The sequence below is a fragment of the Dysidea avara genome, chromosome 6, assembly GCF_963678975.1.
Source record: "Dysidea avara chromosome 6, odDysAvar1.4, whole genome shotgun sequence".
Taxonomy (NCBI): domain Eukaryota; kingdom Metazoa; phylum Porifera; class Demospongiae; order Dictyoceratida; family Dysideidae; genus Dysidea; species Dysidea avara.
Window position 1 is genome coordinate 3,813,415 of NC_089277.1, and position 14,128 is coordinate 3,827,542.

The window sequence follows — 14,128 nt, forward strand, 5'->3', positions numbered from 1 at the left end:
GGAAGGGGTTTGTATGGTCATGTGGTGTTGGTCTAGTAATGAGTTGGATCGAGTGGATAAACGCAATAGCTAGCACCTGAGACACTCCTTCCTAAACTGAAAGCACACACCTTTGCTGTTGGAGTGAATGAAGACAAATCCCCACTATGTCAGGGAAATTTAGCAATCAATTCTCCCACCCTCAGCCCGTATTAGTGGTAGTTGGGCATTGCATTGATAGGTGCATAAAAGGCAGGTGTATGTTGGAAACAGTGATCTTGAACTTTAATAAGAATAGTGAAGTCACAGGTCAAGTTGAAATTTTGTCCAGTCAACACATGCAATAGATAAGTAGCGGTTACACTTACTATTCCCATGTTGTCCGTCTGACCTGAATACGCAAAACTAGAGTGGTCCATTCCATGACTCCCATTAGATGTACACACACCCAGACAAATAGTTCAATGCATCTACTAGTATTTAATTATAATGTCAACTGGACAACACAGGTACAAACAGTACAAAAATAAGTCAATGCTATGCCGTAAGAGTCAATATGTACAAACCAGTGATGATACAAAACTGTGAAGTGATACATGCCCAATGGTTGATGATGAGAAAGTCAAATCAGTATGATAAGGTGGTGATCTTCATTATGATTGTGATACACTGTGAGAGATGGTGACATCTACATGTTGAGATGATACCATAGCCTGTAGGTCCTAGCAGGTAAAACATGTTAATACAAACAGTAAGATTTACCATCCAGATATCCTGAAATATAATTATTCTGGACATTGTATAATAATTATTTTAGATGGAAATTTTCATTATGTAAAATATTTGGTTTTAAGCCCCACTGATGATGTAATAACTTACAGGATATGACTTACAGGATAATGTTGGAGTGGTAATTGTACACACAAGTGTTACTATTAATAGAGAGGAGCACTAAGCTACACTTTTACATACATGGCTTCCACATTAGGCAGTACAGCACCACCACTGTATGAAAATGGCTTAATGATCAAGTAACAGCAAACCCGTGTAGTGGTGAAGCATCTCTTCTCTTCAAAAATGTACCAGGATATAATATGTCCCCCCCAGTGTACATGGCTTGCAGAAGGGGTTGGATCAGTACTTCAGTTTTGTTGTCAAGTGGGTGTATGGAACATTCAAAGCACTAGATCAGCCAGAACATCTTTATTTTAGTGATTGCAATCACTTGCAAGCACTAACATATGTGACATAACTAGTTGTAGCAACTCAGCAGTATGTGATGTATAAACAGATGAACAAGCGTTAATTGGGATATGCATCACCCAAACACAACCTTCCATACCCTTACCAAAAACATATTTTAAAGAAAATGCTAACTTATCAAAATTAAGTGGCATATACCAGTGAGCAAACTTATGGAAGTACAGAAAATTTCTTAGGTTTGTAGTGATTGTATACTTAGTAATGTTGAGTTTTGACTGGCAAAGATTCATTTATGCATATGCCAATTAACACCTGCTCTATGGTGTTCCCTTCAGACTTGCTACAAGTAAGGATATTCTGCTCCTGTACAAGATCAGTAGGTGTTGATTTAGAGTACTGTGTAGTTGTCATGGGGACAGCAAAATGAGTTGCACCATTCAAGCATGGACTCAGTAAAAATTTATTGCAAATTGTATCTAGGATTTAATATTCTTTGTTGAATATAATATAACAGACTAAAAAAAACACTTTAACTAAATTGTATGTACAACTTACATTACTATCACAAAGGCTGCTCCACACTGTAGTTCTCCACAAGTTCAAAATACTAAAGATAGAAATAAAACAGTATACAATGTATTATTACATATCAGTTAGTGACATATAGCCCCCAATCCCTTTCCATTGTCTATGTATGCATACCTGTGCAGTTATCAGAAGTGTTTCCATAGCTACCACCACACAATACAGTCAGCAGCAACTGCAGGTAACAACATTTAGTGACCACTGGTAACTTCATGTGGCATAACTGCTCCTGTAATTTGTTGAACATAATCTAAATAATATGTACATTTAGCCACATTAAGTATGACTTATGCTACTGCATGTGCAGCGTGGTTCACTAATGTTTAGTGTTCATTAGTCACTATATAGCCCACTGGGGACCACATGTTGTAGGATGATGACATCACAACTCTATTGCCTGTTGAATGCTGAAAATATCTCAGACTAGGAGGTGACTTGATCCCTACACAATGTATACTCTAGGCAAGTACCCAATAAGGAGCCACACAGCCCGGGGATACCTTTGTATTCACACTACACTACAGTGGAACCTCAGTTATCCAGATTGAACGACAACTCGGGTAATGACTGTTCTATTAGGGTAGTTTAACTATATGATATTTTACGAATGTTGTTTATGGTTTACACACAGTCTCATCATCACATTATGTATCATTCCACAAAATATAGAAACCTCTCTTCTCACACATCACAAGGTTGTGTATACTAACTACCCCACTAGGGACCTACAAGTTGAAGGTCTGTATCTCACCTCAGTCTCCTGATTGCTAGTTGCAACAGGCTCTGGGTAGTTACCAACAACAGGAAGACTACGACAGCTTATCGGCTGTGGTGGAGGTGATGGAGAACAAAAGTTATGAGGAACAATACATCCTTGAAGTGTTCTCCCATCCCATCCTTCTGGTGGTACATGATCAGTGGAAATCACACTGCTTGTTGTTTGTACACAGATATTTCTTGCAGGCTGTAGTGGTAGAAATAAAATAACCACTGTGTTACCTCTAAACTAAATATGCAGTTACAATGCAACCACTCTAAGATGGACAGTATTGGAGAATTGATTTTTGTTCTTTATAAAGAGGTGTCCTTAGTTAAGGGCAATGGCGGATCCAGGATGGGGCATTTGGGGCAAATTCCCCCCCTCCCCACCTTGTGGAGGAGCCAGCCATGCTTCTGATTAAAATAGCTAGTAAATTTTATGTCAGGCCAAGATCAGTTTAAAACTCATGAAAATATGCACATTTTACTAGCATTTATTACAAATTCACCTGAAACCAAAGCAAACCGAAGTCAAATTAGCTGTAAAGTAGTCACCCAGCACCTTTGTGCGTACTAAGTGCCTCTAAAAATAATTATAGTGTTGCTGTTATTTAAGACATTCAGAGCCTTTTAAACAGCTTTAAGACTTCACAACCATCTGAAAAGGCCAAAATGGCAAAAATCAACAGTGATCATGAGACACCACTAAGAGGTGATTATTTGCTGCTTCAAAAAAGCAGCACTGAACTACAGAATATGGCTCTCCCCATGCATGCAACCACCTTAACTTACCCTGTATGTGCCCCTCCCCTTGCCAGCTCCTGGATCCACCCCTGAAGGGGTGTACAAACTACTAGTACTGTTTATTTGGGACCTTGACAAATGTCCATTATAATCCACAATTCAGGGGTGTCGTTGTAGAGGGGTTCTGCTGTAGTTGATATTATGCTAACATAAAGTGCAGAGGTCATCTGAATTGATATTGGGTAAAGAATAACTCAAGAGTACACAAAATCAATTATTCATTAATACAGAATTTTTTTAGTTACTCTAACAGAGCATACACCTGTTGACATAATACTCTAATAGAACAGTCATTTTGATACCTGGATGACACTGGATATTCAACTCTCCACTGTATGCAGTTACAGTTACAGTTGTTGGTTTATGCATAAGAAACACTGATCTCACATAAGGCTCTACTTGTTTGCATGTTGGGTCAAAAACTTCTGGAAAGGAAATAGAAATCCAGGCTGTAAATATGGTATTGATTTGTGTGCAAGTGAGTGATTGTGAATACAGTACACATTCAAAGTGATTGTTTAATTAGAGCAATTGAACAGGGACAACCCCCCCCCCCCAACTACACATACCAACAAGAGTGAATAATAATAATAGACTATGAAATTTCTTCCAAAACTAAAGCAATATCCAGCAACAGCAACACACATGCACCAACAGCTAGCCACTTACCGGGTTAGATGACACTTCTAAATTTGTACAAGATTTCACTTGATTTCAATAATTTTTGAAATGGGGTACAAATATCCTACTACATGTTTTTGCCATTCCTCAATTTCATCATCATTTATTAGCATTTCATCTACTTCATTTGAAAACCTTGATGATGTTTTGTTTACATGAGGATGTAAATAATGTAATCTCTGTGAAGCCTTAGTAAACCAGATTTGATCACAAAATTTGCACCCACTTGTTAGTAATGCCCTAATACTTAGTAATGGCTTCCTATTGTAAATTAATGCAGTAGGGACTTTTTATGTGAAGCCTTAGCAAGCCACTGAGATAGTTGTATGCTTTTTAGTCAAAATCTGCAAGTGGATATGGTTTGGAAGTACATCCACTTTCTAATGCTTGCATTCCTGCAGTTGAGATCACACAAGTTTACTCAAATGTATTGTAACCTCGTTGGACCAGCTCAAATGTGGGTAAAATAATTGTAACTATTCCTCACATTTTCACTGTGTGTTTCACTGTCCTCTTCAACCCTAACATTGTTCTCCATATCGATAGCTCATCAAACTAAATAAAAATACAGACAATAAAATAACTAATCACAGATTTAAAAAAAAAATCATATTTACCTTATAGACCTAGAGGGTTACAAGAAACTGGCCAAGCAAAAAACAAATTACTTGATAACCTAAAATGGTCTAAAATTATAATGATAACACTACAATTAATACACACTTTGTTACACCTGGTAGAGTTTCATAGATGTGGAAAGCTGCCACAATTCGGCAGAAAACTTTGGTGGTTTTTAGAGTTCTTCTAAGTTCAAAACCCACAATCATTGACTACTATTCATGATATAAGTTTCACAGTTTGTTGACAAGGTACGAAATCTGCAAAACTTTTCTACCTCAAATCATTTGCAATATACTATCATATACAGTGTCTTACACAAGCAGGTCACAGTAGGTACAATAATAGTAATAAGTCTTACTATGAACTTGACAACTAGAACTACACATTGAGCTATGATGATACAATATTGCAATACAATTGTACCCAGGTTTAAGAAAAAAATGTACAGCTCAGTACCAACTATATGTTGTATAACAAGCTTAAAAGAGTCTACGAAACTGGCAAACAGCACAACTGAATCATTAATTGAACAAAATCACACATATTGTTCCATGATCGTGCAATAGACAAAAATGAGACCTTACTTTACTGATTTGATACCATAAACACACCCTCCAAAAAGCAAGGTTCAATTATAACGTATCAGGCTCCAACCAACGCAATCAATAGCTACACTCTGAACACTTTGTTTCAGTTTGAAATGCTGTACGTCTTTTATAGGACAGAAACCATACCAGAAACCATCCTTTCAGGAAGCACAGAAATTTCACAAGGACATGCAGAAACCATACACTGTAAAAAATGAAGTATGCCTGATGCACCAAAAATGTTGCAATATACACACCATCTGCAAAAGTGTGTATACTGTAACATTTTTTGTTTGAGTGTGTCTGGCGACATTTTTTGGTGTGTCATAACACTTTGAGTGTGACTGGCACACTTCATTTTTTACAGTGTACAATTTTATGGCATGTGATCATTAAGAGGATTAACTAGTTTTGAGCAGCAAAACGAGTCGGTTATTCACTTCTTATTTGTGTGAAATATCACTGGGTCCATACCATGATGAACTATATGTAATCAAAGTGATACAATGTTATTATATTCAATTAAGAATGTTATCTGTAACATAAGCCAAACCTTACTACAGTCAATAGACTACAAGCCACAAGACTACTTTGGGCTGTCGGGACGGAAGTGCCTGGATAACAGAGGTTCGGATAAGAGAGGTTCCAGTGTACTGTACCAAGAGCAAATAATAAGAGAGGAGAGTATCTAACTCAGTGTTAGTCCATCAAGATTGAGCGTGTCATGACTATAGTGGTAAGGATTCCTGTTTAACTACCTGATAGCAAAACAGAACAAACAACAAGTACATACCCTGAAACACTTCACATCTGATGAATTTGTGCAGCCTCTTCTGGAAACCTATATTACTTCAGTGTATGCCAAGTATTTCCCTAACAAGTACAGTCAAGAGTAAATAATAGAGAGCTGTCACAGAGCCAAATGGGCTTCTGCAAAACTCACTGGGCTTCTTTGAAATGAATATAGCTCTAATACCGCACGTATATCACAGGGACACCTGTGTACTGCTCAGGTGCTGGAGCATAGGTAAATCCACCTGGGGAAGGACCGATAACCCATAGGAGGCTGTAAGGGCATCCTAAGCTGAAGGTTTCAATTTTAACAACTGGATAAGTTTCTTGTTCAAGGAAACACACACACATATTATACACAGCTCATTTTAAATAACTCAGCTTAAGGCAAAATTTCATTAAAGGAAGGTAATGTGACAGACCAACATATTATATACGTATACCAAGTGAAGGAGTGGTATTGTAATGTAATGAAAGAGATAGGTGGAACCAGAGAGTAGTAACTTCAGTCATTCCTTCAGTGCTGGTCACTGCAGTCATTCCTTCAGTGCTGGTCACTGTAAAGTGTTAGTAATAATTTTACAACTGGTTCCACCACAGATAATAGACACCCCTACCTGAATTGGAAGCACACATATAGTGCCCATACAAAACTATCAGCATTTCACGCGTGAAGTTTTGAAACACAATTTTTCTTCAAAGATTTTGTTTTACTGTCTACATGGATACAGCTCGATTGCTTTAGCCACTAAGTTTGGTACATTGTTTCTTGGGTGGCGATTGGTCTACTACAGCACTTTTCTGTACAAAAGTATTTGAACATGTTGGTGAAAATGGCAGGGCAAACAAACCCAGTTTAAAGCTGATGCTTGTTACTTACTAACACCAAGCTAACGCTACAACAATTATACTTATTTTTGAAGTGGTCTGACACTGTGTCAATCCATACAAAAAAAAATTGGTCTGACATATCATCATGATGGTCAGACATGACAGGAGAAGTGCATAGCTTCTACGGGGGTCTGGGGGCATGCCCCCACCAGGGAAATTTTTGAAACATGAGTACTGTAAGATTAATGTTTTTCAAGTTTTAGGCACCTGTTCATCCTTCAGTTTCAACATAGCAGCCCCTTGTGTGCATCACTAGTGGCATGGTCAATCACATTACTTAGCTTCTTATTAGATGAGCCAGTAATCCAAGCCGGGGAGAAGGTCCTTCGTGAATGTATGTGTTGTTAAACCTTTTACATGCACAACAGTGAAGTGATGCTCTTGTCCCTCTCAAGTTCACAGCATAGCCATGTCTGTCTGGTGAGGTACTTCATTTTCCCTCTTCCACTGGTCAAAAGTAGCTCTTGAGAGTCTTCTTACTTTCTGGCTTGAACTTGCTATCTCAATATGATGATGATGTTATATATAGTAACAGAAAATGCCAGACACCTCTCTTTAAGGCTTCATAAGGTAAGTGATTGTTATTACAGTAGTTTTTACAGCATTCCTAACCCAATGAATACATTGAAGAGTTGATATTATGGCTAATAGTTAGGGAAGTCTGCTACCTACAGAAGCCATGACTAATGACCGGACAATGATGACTGATCAAATAGCCTGACAAATGTCCAGTGACTGACCATTATAATTGTCTCTGTGCTACATGTACTGGTATGTGTTTCATGGTTTATTGCTTTAGTTTAGTCAAGTATATGATTCCCACCTCTCTTATCAAGCTTGTCAAGTACACCCACCATAAATAGGTCCTTATATTCCATAGTGGTACGTCTACTACTCACCAGTAAGCTAAATATGTGACCATAAAATCTACTCCCAGTACTGTTATAGGCATAAAGCACAGATAGATTAGGTGGTGCTTAGCAATTCAGTATGGTGTGTCTATTACCTGTGGTTCCACTAAACAATTACACACTATTGTACAGTGTATATGTGAATGACAAACTTCAAGGTTAGGGTAAAGTGTTTATAGAAATGTTCATGAGCTTAATAAAACATATTTTATTCTTAGAGAATTTCTAGCTAGCTATATAGCAGATGTTAATGCCACCAGTTACTCACACTGACACTTACTATTTGATAGTCCATCTCACATGTGGTCCTAGTATTCTCCTCCGTGATGTCTTCTGATCCATGATGTCTTCTGATCCATGATGTCTTCTGATCCATGATGTCTTCTGATCCATGATGTCTTCTGATCCACAATATCTTCTGATCCATGATGTCTTCTGATCCATGATGTCTTCTGATCCATGATGTCTTCTTGCACTGTAAAAAAGCAATCACAACCAAGTACAGTTTAGGCAATTTCTGAAGTATATTCACAAATAACAGTTCATAGGGAGAGTTTCCAAGGGTTTCCTAAGGAACCTAATGCACGTAAGGAACTAGAGAGAGTCTAAATGTTTTTCAGAAGATCAAGATGTATACTGTAGTGCAGTCAAGTACGTATACTGTAATGGAGAATTGTATAAATATCCAGTACTGACACATTCGTTACGCAAGTTTGATTATTGGTGTAAAATATAACATGGAATGTATTTCAGAGTCTTACCAAATCTGAAACTGGTTTCTGGTAACTTTCTTTGTGGGAGATTTGATTCTTAAGGGTGCTCGCGGCTATTTGAAGCCATACAACATGCAATTTTTGTATTGTTGCTTATATTCACATAATGTATAAAATGAATCCATATGCTACTTACGTTGGAAGTGCTTCTCTTTCTCTTCAACACAAACCAAACAGAATTCTTCTAGCCTATACCATTTTATAACTATGCGTAGTTCTTTATGAAGCGCTTAAATCGAAACTAGTCCTCCATTTTTCACAGTAGCGCACTGGAAACCACGTTGAACAAACTTCAGCTTATAACTCACAACTCTATGTTTAGTATTAGTACACAGTATACATAGAACTTAAGTTAGTACTAAAAGTGTGCTACACCATTCAAAACCTCATGTTCTCGGTGCCGTAACTCATGAAGCCATAATGCTACGGACAAAATCTAAACATAGACCTCTGGAGAATTTATCAGCGAATCTCCCTACAAAATTTGAAGCCTTCACGGCTATCACTCAAAAACTAGTTTTATTTTTAGTGAACATGTGCAAAGATTGCGTGCGCCCAACATTATTGATACAATAACCACACAAATTCCTATTGACCGCAATCACCAACTTTTCAAAATAACATGTCATAAACGCTGTTCTAAACACAAAAAGCTGTTTTCTCTTCTTCACACACAGGAACAGCTTCTTGCTCCGCCTGGAGTCTCCAAGTCGCTCTTGGATAGGTTGCGCTAGGCACGCCATCATCAGCAGCTTGTAACGCCTTGTGATTCCAGCTGGTAACATTGTTCCCTACATAGCTAAGCAGCTTACAGTTACAATACTAACTACCAGCATACCCTATCACTCGAGAAAACAAGGCACAAACGCATGTCGCCTACAAGCGAAAAGTGCGTTCACACTTGTTGCCTTAAATAACACTTACTTTTAGATTAATTCATGTTAGTGTAATTGTTGATCCATCAGACAATCATTTGCTAACACTTCAGTGACAATTCTGAAGCGAAAAAACATGCTATTCTTCCTCGTGTTTAACACGGATACTACAAGTATGCGTAGTAATGCCAATTATGATGCAATAGCCGCATGTGGTTTCTGGGCTGGCACTTAAACGGCTTCAAATATCAGCGAGCACCCTTAACCTCCATGGTACTCAAGTGTCATATAAACAGTCCATTATCTTTGAACAGGTCATTTCCCCCCAACACACAATAAAAAATATCTACAAGACTACTCCACAGTCATGAGGCAGAAATAGTAACAGTATTATTAACTTTGCAATTCCTACTATAGTGTCATCGCCATTAATATGCTTTACTTTCACAAATACACTATAGGTCTTTACACTATATATCCATACACACATAAGAAGTCATCATTTCCTTCTGCAATATTACATGGTAATACTAGAACACAACAGCTATGATAAAGTTCTGTTTTTTAAAGATACCTTGTGTGGGTCAAAGAAGTTAGCCAGTTGATACTTACAAAGTTTCAGTGTTGAAATTAGCCTGTCAGCTGACAGACTTGAAACTGTTTGAAGTATAGGAGTGCAGATAGCATATGTGCTGCAACGTCACAGACAGACAGACACACACACACACACAATCACACCACACCACACCATATGCTTAGCAGGGAGCAAGGTTGGAATATGTGTACCAACTCTGTATATGGGATGGGAATGAGAAACATAACAGCAAATACACACACAGAGCTGTACCTACAGGTAGTCTTTGAATATAGTTATTGTTTCGGTTTAACTGGAAATGGTTCACTTGTAAGATTTCACTTAAGTACTGTGATATGAATATGTTTACCAGCCCAAGACAACAAATCAACATCTTTTTTGTGACCTCTACTAACACATAGTTGTATATAAACACACCACAGTTAACAGACCACCAGATAGTATAGCTGTAGAGGTCCCACAATGCATTTAAAATAGCTCCTATATTACTAGCTACTTGCATAGCAACTGAGTGACGATTTGTACCTCAACGTATATTAACATACAGATTCACTTACTACATTGTACTCAGGTTTGCGAGCAGAGTTCAGGGTGGTGTGGGGTAGACACAACACTATTCTGTGAGATACGATATATATTGTACTCCACCAAGGGGTGACAACTGGATTCTCATGTAACTCGACACACTTCTGTGAAAAACACTCATTATTATAAGGTAAAGTGAGCATGTATAACATCCTGGAATTTCAATTTTACTGTTAGGCCACATATAAACTTAATTACTAGTTTCTCATCCTCCAATACTCAAAATAACAGTGTGGTAGGGCGGATTTTAATTTTAACTGGATAGTTTAATTAGCTAGCTAAAATGACTCAGGAATTTTCTTAGACTGTTCTGTAGTAGGGCTGTGCGATAATGTGCGATAATGGTAAAACCTATATCTCGATAAGTGACAACCATTTTATCTGGATAAATGATATATATTATCTTGATAATGATGTGACAATATAGGACCATTTTGTAAACACAGTTTTACATATTTGTTGACATAAAGTCAAGTAGTAGTTGTTAAGTTAGAAATTTTATGACTTTCCCAACTAGTTTGGCACCTTACTGTGGTTGATTTACAATAGATTACGAAGATTTACTATTATCTCGATAAACCAAATTTGTTATCTTATTTACGATAGGTGATTTAGGTATCTAGATAATCTTTATCTAAATTATCTCCCAGCCCTATTCTGTAGTTATTTACCAGTGCTGGGTAGCTGTACTCAGCCACCAGCAATACAAAAATCTTTGTTGAGGTAAAGAAAATGGTGGTGTGGTTGGGGATAAGAAACTGGTAATTTGAAAGTTTTAAAGATTTTCTAAGTTTTTTTATTTGGTGTCTAATAGCAGGTTTTTATAGCAAGATGTTAATTTTAGTGTTTGAGTCATTCGCTAAAATTTAATTCACAAGAATTTTGGCCCCATGATAATGATGTTATCGTCATATGCTGTTGAAATCTTTATCATTAAGCACTAGGGGAAGATAGGTTTGTCCAGCCAAAGCTGCATCCTGAGTTGAAGCAAGAAGTGTGAATAAACAAAGGTGCACATGACTCAAACTAACAATTTATGGTCAAACCAAAAAAAAAAAAAAAGATTGCAATTTAGCCTGTGATTGTCCAGCTCTCTTTTAGAGCTTTCTGCAGGCTAGCCAAATGATGAGTACAACTAAAGACAGCAGATGAAAGTAGTTGCATGTATGACACCCTACATGCTCAATTCTTGTTTTTCCTTTCACTGTTTGCGATGGAACTGATACGTGCTTGTTACAAGTGTTGCAACATCACATTTTTGTGTGTATCTTAGTTAAAGCAGGATTTTAATTATAGTGATGGCCTTCACTTGTTAAATGTTATGATGCTATTATTTATTTTCGTGTCAAATTTCAGACACTATAGCAACCTGCTACAGGTTTCTCATCTTGTCTGCTTAAGTGAAGCTCATTAAAACTAGCCACAACTGACATCTTCTATAAAACACAATCATTACAGGAGGGCGTAAAAACATTTTATTTAACAGTATGTTACTTCAGCATTGACTGATCTTGACCTACTCACCCTGCAGAGCAGAAGAAACATTCATCATTTACTTGATTTTATAACCCAGATGATCCTATTCCCCATTTTTATGAAGTGACTATTAAAAGTTAAAAGTGAATGGTTTAAAATGTTTATATAGTATGGAACCAACTGCCTCATAACGTAGCTAACACTCCCACAGTTTTGTCATGATTTAGACACTTATAATAATAATTATATCTGTGCACTATAATCATACATGGTTCCTGCACAGTGCACAATATAATAATTGCACATGTAAAATCTTGTCATTTCTATTACACACATCTACAGGCTCTATATCATTATTCCGGCATACTCTGGAAAGCCAGTGTTGAGTACAACTGTTACAACACTTGTTTAGCACAACCATACACCGTTGTATTCTGGAATCTTCAACATACCGAGAAACAGTAACCAATTTTGTGTCGACTCAGGGATTCATCATCCCATCTCATGAAAATGTGCTTTCAAGAAGAAACAGATGGTACAAAAAGTACTGTGAAGGATATGCAGCCTTTTTGAAGGATGGAGGATGGTGATGCATTTTATCCAATAATCAGTGGAAGGATAGGAAAGAGCTTTGTATGGCCAATTTATGCATCCAGGCACGAAATATAAACACCTGGCTTTTGTGTTTTGTGATGCATTTTTGTAAAATGGCCAGTTAAGGCCTTATTTCAGGTGAATTCTTAATCAGTAAGATTCATCTCATAGAATGAGACCAAGTTTAGTGAATTTGGGTAATGGCAACCCAAGCACACTTTTGCAGTTTGAGTACTGAGGTAACTATTTTCTCCAATATAAAATTGTATGGAGTACGCAGTGTGATGGAGTCAACTGTGAATAACTGCTAGAACAAAAGCATTGTTTAGAGGAATTCAAGGACTTCTGTTTTTATGTATAGTTTATCAAACAAATTATGGATTTCAATGAGTGTACTTATACATTTTTTGAATATTATGCACCTATCAAGTATTGCCCCAACCAACTCGGGCAAATTGGTGGGGCTTTACTGCAGGCACGAAGCTGTTACCCCACTATGGGTCATTTGACAGCCGTTCATTAAGCGCCCAAGTATTTTTGTTGCAACTTTCTATGCTATGTCAAATCGCTGTGTTGCTAGTGGTGGGGATTTGACACGATAGGTTACCCTACTATGGGGCATTTGACATCAAATCCCCACTCTAGCCCCATATTATGCCGGGGGGTGGGGGAGGGGGGATAGTGGGGCAATACATTGATACTGAGGTGCATTAGCTATAATAAATACATGTATTTTCCATTGGGCAAGGAATGATGGCTGCATGTTGACAAGATTTTACAACTAATCAGTTTGACCAAGGACCTACAGTTGTTTATTCATACTTCATATGAAGTGAGGTTAAAATTCAGCGCTGCGTAAAATTTTCTTTTATTTGATATGCACAAGGTAGACCACAAGGTTTCATTACTCACCGCTTTAAATGTCCAACAACGTGTTAATTAATCACTAACTACTTCTCGTTTAGCCCCTCTGGCTTCTCCAGCACAGAGAACCGCTCCAACGGCCACGAAAGCCCAGAGACGAAGGCCATAATTTCACCGACTTCTATACATCACACGAGCTTTATTTGGAATACAAAAGTGTACAAATACTCGTTGCTATGCTCGTTGGAAGATGTACGCCTGTATCTTTACGCCGGGCTGATCTGACTATAGTGCGGCAATGACCAGGATGGACATCTAAAATCATATCTTGTCAAGGCAAACTCGTGTTTGGATGGGGTAACATGTACACTGAGAACTACACCAGATGCATAGTTGGGTAGAATTAACTGCCCTTTGCGCAGTTTGTTGATATGTATAGACATAGATTATCTACCCACTCTCTCTATAATCTATGTCTATGGTATAGAGAACCTCAGCAGTATGATTGGGTGTTGTACAGGTATTTGCTATAACAGCTAGACCTGTGACCATG

At 37.6% G+C, this 14,128-nt stretch overlaps 2 protein-coding genes across 7 annotated transcripts in view; both read right to left on the minus strand.

The window, feature by feature from the left end:
• LOC136258873 (uncharacterized) overlaps nt 1–14,128 on the minus strand; it is a 76,325-nt gene that overhangs the window by 17,350 nt on the left and 44,847 nt on the right. The window lies entirely within an intron of this gene.
• LOC136258877 (uncharacterized) lies at nt 451–13,768 on the minus strand. 6 transcript variants are annotated; one of them, XM_066052259.1, is made up of 9 exons: nt 8,575–9,635; nt 8,094–8,288; nt 4,735–6,568; nt 4,629–4,687; nt 4,499–4,566; nt 2,519–2,731; nt 1,885–1,996; nt 1,738–1,789; nt 451–701 (listed from the first exon to the last, which is right to left on the minus strand). In XM_066052259.1, the coding sequence occupies exons 5-8, from the start codon at nt 4,547–4,549 to the stop codon at nt 1,782–1,784; spliced, it is 384 nt and encodes a 127-aa protein (XP_065908331.1). In that variant the 5' UTR covers nt 4,550–4,566; nt 4,629–4,687; nt 4,735–6,568; nt 8,094–8,288; nt 8,575–9,635; the 3' UTR covers nt 451–701; nt 1,738–1,781. The 6 variants fall into 6 exon arrangements, with proteins under 6 accessions (XP_065908331.1, XP_065908330.1, XP_065908329.1 ...); XM_066052258.1 differs by lacking the exons at nt 4,629–4,687; nt 4,735–6,568; nt 8,575–9,635 and adding exons at nt 10,614–10,745; nt 13,624–13,768; XM_066052257.1 differs by having other exon boundaries at nt 4,629–6,568.

Bases quoted from the DNA above. Each gene is read 5' to 3' on its own strand.
- LOC136258877 (XM_066052258.1), bottom strand. From the start codon at position 4,549: ATGGAGAACAATGTTAGGGTTGAAGAGGACAGTGAAACACACAGTGAA. The intron at 2,732-4,498 runs GTGAGGAATAGT...CTACCACTACAG, and splicing joins GTGAAACACACAGTGAAAAT to CCTGCAAGAAATATCTGTGT. The intron at 1,997-2,518 runs GTGAGATACAGA...AACAAATTACAG, and splicing joins CTAGCAATCAGGAGACTGAG to GAGCAGTTATGCCACATGAA.